This window comes from Octodon degus, unplaced genomic scaffold (genome assembly GCF_000260255.1).
Source record: "Octodon degus isolate 3935 unplaced genomic scaffold, OctDeg1.0 scaffold00133, whole genome shotgun sequence".
Lineage (NCBI taxonomy): Eukaryota > Metazoa > Chordata > Mammalia > Rodentia > Octodontidae > Octodon > Octodon degus.
Window position 1 is genome coordinate 6121208 of NW_004524709.1, and position 14065 is coordinate 6135272.

General features: G+C 39.4%; 1 protein-coding gene across 1 annotated transcript in view; it reads right to left on the minus strand.

Annotated features, from left to right (window-relative positions):
- Gtpbp4 (GTP binding protein 4) overlaps window positions 1-14065 on the minus strand; it is a 28434-nt gene that overhangs the window by 12306 nt on the left and 2063 nt on the right. The window contains exons 2-11 of the mRNA XM_004641278.2: window positions 10970-11140; window positions 8988-9091; window positions 8770-8906; window positions 7765-7865; window positions 6408-6500; window positions 5070-5261; window positions 4595-4660; window positions 4318-4407; window positions 3351-3461; window positions 560-637 (exon numbers count right to left, since the gene is read on the minus strand). Of these exons, the coding sequence (XP_004641335.2) occupies window positions 560-637; window positions 3351-3461; window positions 4318-4407; window positions 4595-4660; window positions 5070-5261; window positions 6408-6500; window positions 7765-7865; window positions 8770-8906; window positions 8988-9091; window positions 10970-11140 (1143 nt within the window). The remainder of the gene's footprint in view (window positions 1-559; window positions 638-3350; window positions 3462-4317; window positions 4408-4594; window positions 4661-5069; window positions 5262-6407; window positions 6501-7764; window positions 7866-8769; window positions 8907-8987; window positions 9092-10969; window positions 11141-14065) is intronic.

A 14065-nucleotide genomic window follows, 5' to 3' on the forward strand; every position in this document is an offset into this window, starting at 1 on the left:
AATTCTGGTCAAATAGCTCAACGGATTAAAGTGCCTGCAAGGAGGCACAGGAGCCGGGTTTCATCCCCAGGCCTGCCATGCCGGCCCTGCCCCTAGGGCATGCTGAGAGGCAATTGAGACTGGACATGGTGGCCCATGCCTGTAATCCCAGTTCTTGGGAGGCTGTAAACAGGCTAGTATTGAGACCCTGAACACCCTGTAGACCCTTCCCTAAAATACCAAAAAAAAAAAAAAAAAAAAAAAAATATCTTCTAAGGCCAAAAATGTTTTTCCCCCTGCTTGTTGCAGCAAAATATTTTTCAACCCTTTCAGTACCTCTATTTTTAGTTAGCTATTTTTATTTTTGACCATTTGAGATTATATACTATATATCTTACCCACTGCAACCTACTATCAACTGAAGACCTTCACAAGACTAGGGACCTCTATTGGGATTCACTGCCAGATCCCAAAAGCCAACAGGCCCAGCACCTGGGATGCTCATCTTTTACACAATGCCCATGCTGCTTTCTGCTTTCCTCTTCACAGGAAATCCAGACCAAGAGTTACAGCAACCTACCCTTTTCTTCTTGGGCTCCACAATTTCCATTCTTTTCTTACGTGCCACTACTCCTTCTGGGATGAAAGGAGGCCTCTCCTAAGAAGAGATCATTTAAATATTTATGTGAGATGCCTTACTAAATGTGAAGCAAACTAAAAAAAAGTTGGGAAAACTAGAAGCAATTTTTTTGTCTGCAAGAGAAATATAAAACCCCTCCCAGGAAAATTAAAATCCAACACTTACTCTGGGGATATGAGTTTGGAAAAGGCCAGGAAGATCCCACAAACCAATTATAAATTAATTCAGAAAAACAAACATCAAAATTATCATGACAAACTATGTAAGAAAAGTGAATAACAAATTAATCAATTTGAGAAACTCACACATAAACCCAAGTGTATATAAAAATTCAATGAAAAGATAGCCCAGATTTCTATCTAAACAGGGGTAAAAACAAAACAAAAACAAAGTTCTAAAAAAAGGCATTTTAAAAATATTTCTGGAAAATGGAAAATAGGCTACTCTATGAATGACAAAAAATCCAGCAGTAATAAAGGAAATATATACAGAGCATTATCATAATCCACCCTGGGAGTATATCCCAGGAGGGCAGCCCCTGGGCCTCCGCTTTTCTCTGTGAATGTGACCAGAGCCGGGTACTGGGGTAGCCAACAGTGCCCTCAGCACTCACATAGTACTGTCTTTCCGCTTAGGCTAAACACTAAGTGAATTCCCATCAGAGCTGCAGGAACCAATGCCAAACCCTAGGCCCAGCAGCTGCCCTACAAGACTGAGAGTTTTCTACTTCCACTGACGGGGACGTTCACCCTGCTGAGGAGCCTCTTCCTCAAGAGCAGAAAAATGAGTATGGCTTCTGTGCCCAGGAAACCTCTGCTAGCAATCAGAGATTATGAAGGCTGCTTTTCTCTTCTAAGCAGATTTTATTGTCAAACCATTCAGAGGCCTGAAAATACACATTAGAGTCCCTAAAGCTCTGTAGCTCTTAAAGTTACATCTATACACTTCCACAGGTCACATGATTGTCCTGGCTACTAGAAAGGGAAGACCTATGAATGTGATGTCATGTAACCTAATTTAGATGTGGAGACGAATAGGAAGGAGAGGAGCCTCCAAATCTCATAGAAGGAGCCCACTGTACATCTAAATTCTCCTGCACTTTGATGGCATCTTAACCTTCTAAAGACTTGGTAAAATGCAATAGCTAAAAGTGGCATGGGCTAGGAAGAGAGCTCAGCAGCATAAGCACCTGCCTGGAAAACACAAGGTCCTGAACTTGATCTCTAATACCACAAATAAATAAATAAGCACATGTGGAGATTCTACATTTACTAACAATGGCTAGGTATACATTTCAGGCTCCCATACAGTCTAAACTTCATCCAAAGAGTTTCCATCTCCATCAGATTCAGACTTCTAAAACTCTTCTTTGCTAGCTGTCTACCTCATAAGTTATACAACCTAAAAAAACTGGACATACTAAGCCTAAAGAACATTACTGAGAGAGTTGCTGTCTACCCTCCAGTAGTTCTCTAGCCTCAAGACCTCTCTGGAAACCAACCTGGAACACAACCACACCAATCTTACAGCCTATGGTATCCAGAACTGCTGCAGCCCTCCAAAGCCCAGATTTAGGAGATACCTGATCTAATGGAGAAGCTGCAGGTCATAAATTCAACTTATATCAGAAACAGGTTTAAAGCTCAAGAACTGTTTCAAGGTACACTGTCTCAAAAACTTGTTGTCCTCTCCTTGCAACCACATGTTAAGTATCAGAGCCAGATGAGAGGTATACTCTATAAGCTGAGTAATATCAAAGCAAAGGGCCATGGAGTCAGGATACTGGGTGGGTGCTGCACAGGTATTTAGGCAGAGGATGAAAAAGGTACCTGAGTTAAGGTAAACTAAAAAGTAAGCCACTATAGTCCCACAAATGTTTTTTAAGCGGTAAATCATCTCTTCATTTAAAAAATATGAATCAATAAGAAAATAATTTGATGAAAAGTCAACATATAAATGTTCAAGTGTACTCACCTTTATGTATAAAATACATCAGAATAATGAAGTCTACAGCCAAATTTGTCAATAATACAGGGAAACATGCACTCTCAGTGGAGTATAAAAAAAATTAAGGGGTTTCTGAAGGACAGTACTACTTTCAGTGCTACATTTTGAAATGTATTTGCAAGTACATATCAAGAGTTAGATTTCTAAATTTCTTTGTAACATGTAAATGCTTATTTCTACCTTTACAAAATTATCTTTCCTACAAAAAAAGAGAACATACCAAGAAACATGTATAAAGTTGTGAACTGTTTATAAGGACAAGAAAATGATAAATTTAAAAAGCACTTCTTTTTTTTTTTTTTGCTCCGCGAATGCCTTCAGGGCACTTTGGGCGGGCTGGAGGGATGTGGGGCTCGAACTACAGCAACCTGAGGCTGACAGCAACCTGAGGCTGACAGCTTTGTGGAAGCAGCCACTTAAATAACTGAGCTAGGGCCAGGCCCCCAAAGAGCACTTCTATCTGCTTAATTTTTAAAGAAAAACCTGATTTCAAAGTATTTCTAGAAAAAAAACAAGCTAACAAATTAAGAGGAACTATCACTGGCTGAAGAGAAGGTTTTACATACTTTGTTTTCTTTTCCCATTGCTTATCACATGCATACATAAGTACCCTTATTACAAGTGAGAAACTGAAGCCTACTTATGAAACCCACTTGTATACATGGGCCAGCATCAGGGGCACAATGACCATGTCTCTACCATGCCCTCAAATGACACCCCTTACCTTGTCATCTCTCTTGTTTGGTATAGCTAAATGCAACCTGTTCAGCACTTCATTCACTTTATTTCCTTTCATTTTGGTTTCTACTCGATGAGCCAAAAGCCTATCACAAGCCTGATAAAACATAAAAACAAGGTGCATAGTCAAAAGACATACAACAGGTCCAACCACACATTCCAAGGAAAAACCTCATTCTTTGACGTTGTGGACTGCAAGTCCCCGTGCACTCCCACTTTTATTGAGGCAGACTTCGTTCTCTAAGAGGGACTTAATGTACTCTTAACCATAGTTGGTCAAGAGTTAGAAATATTATGTCAAAAGCAGCTGCCTCTTTAAGTAGGAACTGTAAAGTACATGTACCCAGCCATAGGTTCTACATGCATGAACTCAACCATCTGCAGGTAAAAAATATTTAAGGAAAAAACTGTGCCTTAACATATATACTCTTTTTGTCGTTATTCTTCAACTACAGTACAGTAGCTATTTGCATATCACTTATAATTATGTATTACGTGATGTAGAAATTATTTTTTAACAAGAAAAATAATAAAATTTCAAAACAAGATTGTAGGAGAGTAACAATATTTAGTACACTGTATTATCTTCAAAGCAGTTACTCAAAACAGATATAAATTCAAATAAAGTATGTGAGAAGATGTATATAGGTTACATGAAAATACTATTCCACTTTATGTAATAAACATGAACATCTGCAGATTTTGGTAACCACAAGGGGAAGAGAGCAGGTGCAAGCAGAGTCAATGCCCCAGCAGCTACCAAGGGACACAAGTGCCACTTCACACAGCATCATTCACCAGAGCGGGGCAGGGCACAAGTCTTCTGAGCGTGTTGCATCCATCTCACAGTGCACAACTCCTGTCTGGCCGCAGTGAGTGCTTTGAAATTCTTAGAAAAAAAACTGTTCTTTTCTCCCCATGACTGACTTCACCTGATTTAGGGAAGCACTAACCTCTGTTTTAACTTGAATAACACCTTCTTCAGTCAGGGTGCTGGTTTCCACAACGGGGAATCCTTCGGCCTGCAAGTCTATGAATATTTTCTAGGAAAACAAAGGAAGAATGAGACACACGTTATTGTCAGTTACCTGTGGAACAAACTGTACTGTTCTGCAAATAAAGGCTGCAAATGCTAATTTTTTGATTATTACTTATGCACTTATCTGCTGAGCTGTCTCCCGGGAGCCAAAGAATTAGTAAACAAAGATTTATAATGTTTAGGTGATTTACCTGATCATCTTCAGGAAGTTCAGCTATTCTCTTCACATCACACTTGTTTGCTACAACTATAAGAGGCTAGCAAGGAAAAAAGTAATTATTATTTTCAACTGTGGTATATGGTAACCCTCCCCTTATCCATGGTATTGCTTTGTATAATTTCATTTAACAAAGGTCATCTACGGTCTAAAAATATTAAACAGAAAATTTCAGAAATAATTTATAAAGTGTGTACTATTCTTAGTAGTATAATGAAATCTCATGGTGTCTGCTTCATTCCGTCTAAGACAGGTGTTGTAACTATGTACGCTACCGGCCACTCACTCAAGCAATTCTCTTCACTATCAGATCAATAGCTGTGGCATCACAGGGCCTCTGTTCAAGTAGTAGCTGTGGTTTCAGGCACCCATCAGAAGTCTTGGGATTATTTCTCTCCAAAAAGGAAGAGGAATACCGTGAGAACTGAACTATTAGTCAGCATACTTACTTTGTTGATAAAGAGGGGCCTGATATTCTGGAAGAGCTCTAATTGTTCTTTCAATCCATGTCCACACTGCTCAGACAAATCCATCACATACAAAACGGCAGCACGAAGGTGAGCCAGGGCTGTGATAGCTTGCATTTCAATGGTGTTCCGATCCTCTAAAGGATGATCCAAAATCCCTGGAGTATCTACAACCTAACAACCAGTCTATATTACTTCAAAGCACACTTATCACAACCTTCTATCTAGCAGTTATTCTCAGTCAGATCAGACCTAACAAAACCAGAAAATAAAATGTAGATCTCTCAAACTATGTGAAAATAACAAATCGGTAAAACGAAAGTATACGGCCTTTTTTGTTTGTTTTTGGGTTTTTTTTTTTTTTCAAAATTTTATTGATAAACAGATAGCAATGAGGCAGTTTCAAACCAAATCGGTAGTACAGCTTCAACAACCAACACACTGCATATATTCTTCTTAGTGGTTAATTGTTGTACAAGATGCGGACTTGAGATCCTATTTACAAACACCATTAGAACAAATCATTCTATTCATTAAGACAATGTAACTATATATCTATCCTAACCACTTTGAATACACAGACACAAAATGGACATTCATCTGTATACCTTTTTTTCTAAGTTCCGTTATTTGAATATTATAGATGTGTAAACTCAGCAAAATATTCTAAAAGAGTCCAGTAGCCCATAATAGCATTGGGTCTTGTACCTCGGTAGTATACATTCTTAATACATTAAAAGACAAACAAAAAAACAATAATGGGAGCAGGGACCCCGCAGAGCTCATTAAAGAACCAGCCAGCGATCAAGAAAAAATTACTTCTGTTCATTAGTGACATTATAAAATATAAAAGTTAAATTAACAACAAACTCACCCAAGTCTTAAAAATTACTTTCTTCATCATTTATCAAGTTAAACAGAATTCACTCATGGAAATAGGCTATTTCATGCTTTTAAATAGTATATACCATTTTTAGGCATAGAGAAGTGATACAAAGAGATTCCACTTCATCAGCCGCATCACTACAGAAATGCCATCACAAATGCAGAAATCCACACTGGCGGCTGGCTACTGTCTCTGAACTACATAAATATGAACTGCCCATGTGCATCCCCAAAGCTCAGCAGAGTTTTTTTAAGGTGATAGAGAAATTTTAAGTTCTTAGTGATGCCAGAGAATCTCTTCTCCCCACCTCCTCAGGATCCTTCTAGAGGCTTCTGTGCCAACTCTGCACTATAAAAACATCACTACAGTTCTTTAGAAATTATCAAGTTCCACTAACCCCAAGATCAAGATGTCTATTCTGTTTCAAGACTCACCTGCCAACGCAGATACTTGTAATCCATGTGCCCAACAAACAAAGACTTGGTGGTAAATGCATACGGTTGAACATCCACATCTGCTCTCGTCACCTTGAAATGAAACAATCACACTTCCACTATCACAGTTCTACATCGTAGTTCCTCTCTAACAATACCGGTGTGGCACCTAAGTGTGACTAGGACTATTTTTTGTTATCAGGAAAAGAACCCATAAGAGACTTCCCATGATTAAACTGTGCAGGACAGGAATTACCAACTTCCCTCATGCCAATGGGCTCATGCTACAGGTATCAGGGAGGTCAAAGGGCAGCATTTAAGGGATGGCCACCACCTCTCACTCCTACCACGGGCACCCTGGTCTAGCAATGCTCAACAGCACACTCTGATGACAGAAATACTCAAAATCTATGCTGTCTAGACAGGGCTCACCAGTGACATGCTACTAATGAATACTCACTATGTGGTCCATGTGACTGAAGAATTGTACTTTTCCTTTTGTTTAATTAGCTTAAACTATAATTTAAAGACACATAAGTTAGTGGTCACTACCTTAGCTTGCAGGGCACAGGCCAGTCAAAGCAGGACTCAGACCTGCTGACAAGAACTTGAAACTTCAGCTAGCACACTGGAGTTCTGCTTGTCACTATGTGAGAATCCTTTTTGGACAAAGTAAAACCTATAAATCTGTTTCAAAACTTAAGTGTTCCTGGCAATAAATTATAAGCCCTAAAAGAATAATTTTTTGACACCTGAGTATTGGTAGTTCTACTCTTTTCAGATCCTTCATGGTCCTACCATCCTGAAGTAAAATTACTAAGCTACTTAAGTGTTACATTTGTTAATTAAATTCACTCAAGAAAGACAGCAATTTATCACTGCAATGGACTCAAATTCAGTGCAAGCTGACCCAGCTGTAAGGTGACAGAGCACCCAAGAAGTAACTGCAGACTGGGAGACTCTAGCTCAGACAGTGTCTGTCACAGGAAGTCACCTGGCAGAGAAAGCCCTCTGCCTTCACCACTTTCAAAATAAGCTGACACAACACACCCAGGTAAAGCTCTCCATTTATCAACAAAAATGTACTTAAATATGTCAAATTCTTTAGAAATGATAAGGTGTACCAGAAATCAGAAGTAACAAATTCTGTAACAGCAATGTAAGCTAGGTTCCTGACCGAAACTTGGGTGTGCCCTGCTGTCAAGTCCTCCTGATGACTAGGGTAATGTGCACTAAAGGACTAATTAATCAGTAGAAAAACATTACCAAATGCATCCTAAGTCCCACAATGTGAGAAAACAGTAGTACTCTGACCTAACATAGATCATCTGCTTTACAGTTAAAAAAACAGACCTACCTTGTTGATGAAGCTGGATTTCCCAACATTTGGGTACCCACACAAAAGCAGAGTCCTCGTATTTGGATCAATGGTTGGCAAGCGGGATAAATGCTGACGTACTATAAAGTTTAAATTAATTAAAAAATTATCAAACTCAAAATTCAAGATTTTCTTGAAATAAATGATTCTCATTATTTGGACAATGGTGTAGTTTGAAGCAGGCGTGCCACAATTCTCCTGCCACAGCAGGGGCTATGTGCATTAAGTGGCTTGTCTGTAACACCAACACAGCCCCAAGTGGCACCCCAGGGCTGTACTACAGACTCAACAATCTGCAGGGAAGCATTTTTATAGCACTTATGTGCACAAATCTTACTTGAAAAGTTATTTACAAGATACAGGGAAAAGGAGAATAAACCAGGTAAGTCAAATGATGTGTACTACAAAAATGTATGCATAAGGACAAGTAATTTTTTTCTGCAAAGCCCAACTACACTGAACAGAAATGTTCTCATTAAAGGCATTTTCGAAGAATAAAAATGACAATAGGTAAAGCTATGAGTCATTCTATTTTTTACATTGTTTAGCATTTTCCAAAGACACATCTATGTCTTACTTATCCAGTATTAAACAGTACCATTAGTTTGTAAGCATTATCACTAGCTCCCTTCTCCCCAGTAATAACAAGCCTAGAAGTTCTTACAGGGTAGGCTAGAAAAAAATTTGATCCCACAGTCTCTAAGATAGAAACAAACATCATAAGAAAAATTCTTCAACAAGCATCAATTATCTTAATAGCACACAGTAAAAGCCATTTCTGTGCTGGGCCTGGTGGGACAAGCCTATAATCCCAGGACTTGGGAAGGCTGAGGCAGGAAAAGGACAAGTTCAAGGCCAGCCGGGGTTACATAGTGAGATGAAAGACATCCTGAACTACACAGTAAGACCTTGTATCAACAACAACAGCAGCAAAAACCCAAAGAAACAAACCACACCAAGATTTCTGCTAATGTCTACAAATACCTTGTTCCAAATATTCCAAACTCTGCTTCTGTCTCTTGATAATAGTGCACATCCGCCCAAGGGCAGCCCGCTTCAGCTGCTTGCAGCGGTAGAGAGAATCACCATATTTCATTAGCCGCACATAATCTTTAGCAACACTTTGAAAAAATAAAAAATACGTGTTGTTTTCCACCACTGACACTAAATCAAAAGATACTATAGTAAGAAAATAACCTTACTTGTCCACTAAATTTTTGGCAATATTTATTTGTCCTAGAGCCAACTTGTAATGATCCTTATCATATAGAATATTCATCAAATCAGCATAAAATGGATGGATATCCTATAAAAAACAAAAAAAGTACAGCAGTCATTCTGGTCCAACAGTTATTTAACTTTGCATGTAAATAACACACAAATTAGTTCTTCTTCTTCTCTCCTTATACCTGCTGCTGCTTCTCCCCAGTTTCTTCTCCTGGACGTAGTTAGCCCTCTAAGGAAACACTAAGAGGCAGGAGACAGCAAAGGTGCCTTCCATTTGCCCTAATTCCCATCCCATTAGTGACAGCTATCTGGGAACCTAGCCAAGGCCAGCCCTCCCCATATGTACTAGATCCCCAACCCTCCTAATACTCAGGAATACTGTTCCAGAAATTCTTTCCTCTACAGGACCATTTTCATCAAACATCACTTTTCAGGCCTTCTTTTTTTAAAATTTAAGATTCATCTGACACTACAATCCTTCCACCTCCTATTCCCTTTCTTTACCCCCTCCCAATCCTGATTTCTTCCACACCTCTTAACGCACCACGTAGCTGGCTACTCATCCTAACTGAAGTGCTTTCAGCTTCCTCTGCAACCGCCACTTCTCCAGGCTCTGCGCTGACTCACTGCTACAGCCCAACTCTGCAGTCAGGCCCCCAGGGCACTCTTCTTCCTATGCCCACTGTGAAATCATGATTTTAGCCAGCATCTACGCTTCACAAACTGCTTCTGCCAGACTCTCATGAGCTCTCACATTCCTACTCAGAGCCTTACACACATCTCACAGTAGTGTGTACAGACTAGACTCTGGGCCTCCTTGCCACACTCACTCCTCTCAGCCTCCCCCAGCATGGTGAACTGCAGCTCTGCTATCTGAGGTGGAGAACCTCAAAGTTCTCCTGTTCTTTCCCTCAACTCTGTACCTTGTCTGTAAGCTCTTCTTTTAATGATGCTTAAGCCAATGAGTTCAAAATATCCCCACCACTATCAGAGTTGTCTAAATCACCATGACTTTTCTCAATCACTGACTGACCTGATCGTCTTTTACCCTCTCATATGCACAGGCCAGGCATCTCCTAAAAGGCAAGTCAAAAGCTTTCAAAGGTTCTAGCTAAGTTTTCACTTTATAATACCTCTGCAGTCTTAAGAAATAAGTCATTATTAACCTTTCTAGATAAAAAAGAATTGCTATATAAATCAACCTTTTATACTTCATCTACCTTCAAGGACCATTTGGAGCAATGGCCAATTTTGGCTTTAGGACTGTAACGATTCCCACATTCCTCACAACTTCAGCCTCCCAACAGCTTATGAGTGTGTAAGATTACACTGTTGGGAGGATGAAGTTGTGAGGAATGTAGGGGTTAGTACAGCCTCTGTCAAGCGCTTTCTGCTTTTGTGTTTTTATAACAAATAAGCAAAGTGCAGTATGTTTTAAAGTAAGGTATTTAGCTTTTTTGATTAACACAGGTGCCATACCTCTCAATGGCATTTTTTTTTCTCTCAATGGCATTTCGCACAATGAAAACTGTTAGTACTGAAATAACCATCACCAACTAATAAAGCAGTAAGATCACAAATAGTAGTGGCTCTTAGGCCACTGGCCCAATTGAGCCCAGAAAAGGGAGGAGATAAAAGTCTAGAGGAGCTGGTGAGGCATGAAAGACTCCTGGGCTTCAGAGTTCATAATCTGCAGTTTTCATCTAGTTTGGGTTGGGCCCAACAAGCCTAGAACTTACAAAGGAAGCCTGGAAAGAGTTCTGAACCTTTTTAAGTGGGGTTTGATTAGGGCAAATAAAATAGTAAGGATTCAAAATCATTCAGATTCTGTTGATACTCCCTGACTAAACTCTGACAAATATGTTTCTTCTGTCAAATGAATACAGCCAACTGGCTAAAAACTGATCTTTCAAGGCTCACATTTACATAAACATTCATGCCCCAGAAAGAAACTTACATCCAATTTGGGAAAATCTGTTAGTATCTGCGAGAGTCTGTCATGGTAATTCTGCTGAGTAAACTTGACTTTTCTCATGTAAAAATGTCTAATGCGATGAATTTGGTAGTGTTTATGAATGACCGTTGGAGTCTTTCGTTGGGTCTTTGACAATGTCAGGTCAATAAAGTCCTGTAATAAAAGAAAACAAAACACAACTCAAACATCTATTTTTCACCATTTGTTTGAAAGCTCCTTTAAAAACAACATCTAACAGTACTACATCTTTTTTTAAATGTATTTAGTTCAGGGTCTACAGGGTCTCACTATGTAGATCGGACTCCTGGTGATTCTCCTGTTTTCAGCCTCCCAAGTGCTAGGATTACAAGCGTGCACCACCACATCCAGTCTCGTACATCTTTTAAACCATATTTTTCTAACCAAAACTTTTATATACAACTTTGTTCATCTTTATGGCCTTTAAAAAACATCAAATGGCAGCTGAAATAAATTTTATTCCATACTTTCTTAATTTTTAACTTCTGAATACCTATGAGCATTTGAAACTAGATGATTCAAGCATAAGATAGAAAAAAATAGTGAAAAGAAACAATCCTTCAATCTCAACATGCATAGCTTTAAGTTTAAGCATACACAAAATAATGGGGAAAATCAACTGTTTATAATTTCCTACACATTTGTAAGGTTACTATTTGAGGATATAAAAGATAACTGCATAAATGCCCAGTGTAAATAGCCTCCTGTCATCTTTTAGTAAAGATTCTATCCCCAGGCATCCTCAATTCCACATACCCAGCCATGTAAAATTACTTGATTCTCCCTTGAACACAGATTAATTCAACAATATTGACCATTTCTTACAAAGGATGTTAGGAGTCCCCAGGTGTTGGAGATAAAATAATGACCCGGTCCATTTCTTCAAAGAACTCAGGATCCAATGACAAAAAATGTAACATGATCACAATACAATCTGTCAAATATTAGGAGGAGGTAAAAAGTCTTAGGAAGCTCTGGCTACTCATGACCTCCTCTTCTCATCCAAATAGTAAAGTTACCTACTTCGTGACTTTTCCCCTGACTCACTCACCAACACCTAGTCTTCCAAATTCACACAGTCATCCCTTGGTATTTGCCCATGTGAGCACCACCAAAATCTAAGGATGATTCAGTTCCTTACATAAAACAGCATAGATGTGTGCCTACACATAATCTCTTACACTTTAAATCATCTATAAATTTCTTGTAACACTCCATACAATGTAAATGTTATTATATATAGTGTTACATTCTGTTTAGAAATTAAGAATAAAAAGTATGTATGTTCAATACAGACACAATTTTTTAAAAGTATTTTTGATCTTCAGTTGGTTGTTAAATCCATGGATGTGGAATCTACAGGTAACAGAGGGTCAGCTATATATACCCTTTCATAACAACAATTCTCATATTTCTAGTGTGGTTGTAAATGCTTCCACCAATTCCTCTAGGAAATGACTTTAAAAGAGGAAAGGCACTTATCTTATGCAGTACTGTGGGCACAAAACTGTGTTAAGATAAAAGTACTATTTTCTGGACCAAGTTCAGTCTCCTTTCCCAAGCTCAAAAGTTGCCACCTTGCATCTTTAGACATATGGACAAGCAAAAGAAAACAAAGTCCACCAAGGAGACTCTCTAGAGACTTGCCCTGCCTCTCCGGGGGAGGCAAAAGCCTACTTCAAACCACTGACATGCTGCTATACTTGTCATATTAATAAACCTTTCTCCTCTATCAGTCATCTGGGGTCTTAAATCAATCAAACATTTGGTGCCAAACCCCAGGAAGCCTCTGTGAGGCAACTGATCCTTAAGGCTATCTTTGCCATAGCTGTCCTTCCCCACAGCATGGGCCATCTCGCTGATCCACACTGTGACTTTCTAAGTCTCTAGGTCTCCTCTGTTATCATTTTCTTCTGCCTGTCCATATGTCCAAACATCCTAGCACCAGATCTTAGTCCTTCCCAATCTGGGGATCTGACAACCTATTGTCAGACTTGAGTCTCCTGCTGTTGGCCAACATTATTGTGCAAATACCCACACACTGACATGCCTGTTTTTGCTGTTGTTTTCTCTTCAGTCCACCTAGAAGTGTCACCCACTCCACTATGGGCAATTCTAACACTGCAGATAGCTTCTATAAAGAATGGTATCAGGGGCTGGTGAGATGGCTCAGTGATCTAAAGCACCTACTTAGAACAAGCTTGGCAAAGCACAGGGACCACGGTTCGATCCCCCAGCACCACATGCCAGCCAGCCCCGCCCCCTGGTGGGCTGAGGTGGCCACACACACACAAATAAATAAACAAAAATTTAAAAAAAAAAATTAAAAAAAAAAAAGAATGGTATCAGGGGCCAGGGAGATGGCTCAGTGGAATAGCGCTTCCCCAGCAAGCACAAGGGCCTGAGTTCAATCCCTGGTTCCGCAAAAAAAAAAAAAAAAAAAAATTGTATTCTAGGGCCTGGGGAGATAGCTTGGCAGTCTGAGCACCTGCCTGGCAAGCGCAAGGGCCGGGGTTCAATCCTGGTACCGGTTTCAGGGGGGCACTGTTGACTTGGAAACCAGGCATGGTGGCACACACCTGTAATCCCAGTGCTGGGAAGGCTGAGACAGCAGGATCACTACCAGTCTGACTGTGTGGTGAGACCCTGTATCAAATAAATAAATACTTTTTTTAAAATGAACAGTATCTTAGATTTTCCAGAGGGATTTTTTTTTTTTTTTACTTCCAATCCCCAAGACTACTGCCACCCATGTTTTAGATATAAACTCATCTATTCTCCAGAAAAATACACCCACACAAGACAACAAGTAATGATCACTGCACTCCAACAAAATTGAGGGATGGCCGAGAAAACATGAGGTCAAATATATAACTAAGATGTGATTCCTCACTGACCTTCTCAGACCAAAAAGCTACAACTCTTGTTGCATAGGTCCTGCTTTACCTTGGTCTTAACCATCCAGTAGAAAAGTATGAAGACGAAATTATAAGAAATAAAGCCATGTTGTTATGTTGAGCTGTGGGTTAGATTTTTGATACATATACATATGACACATGC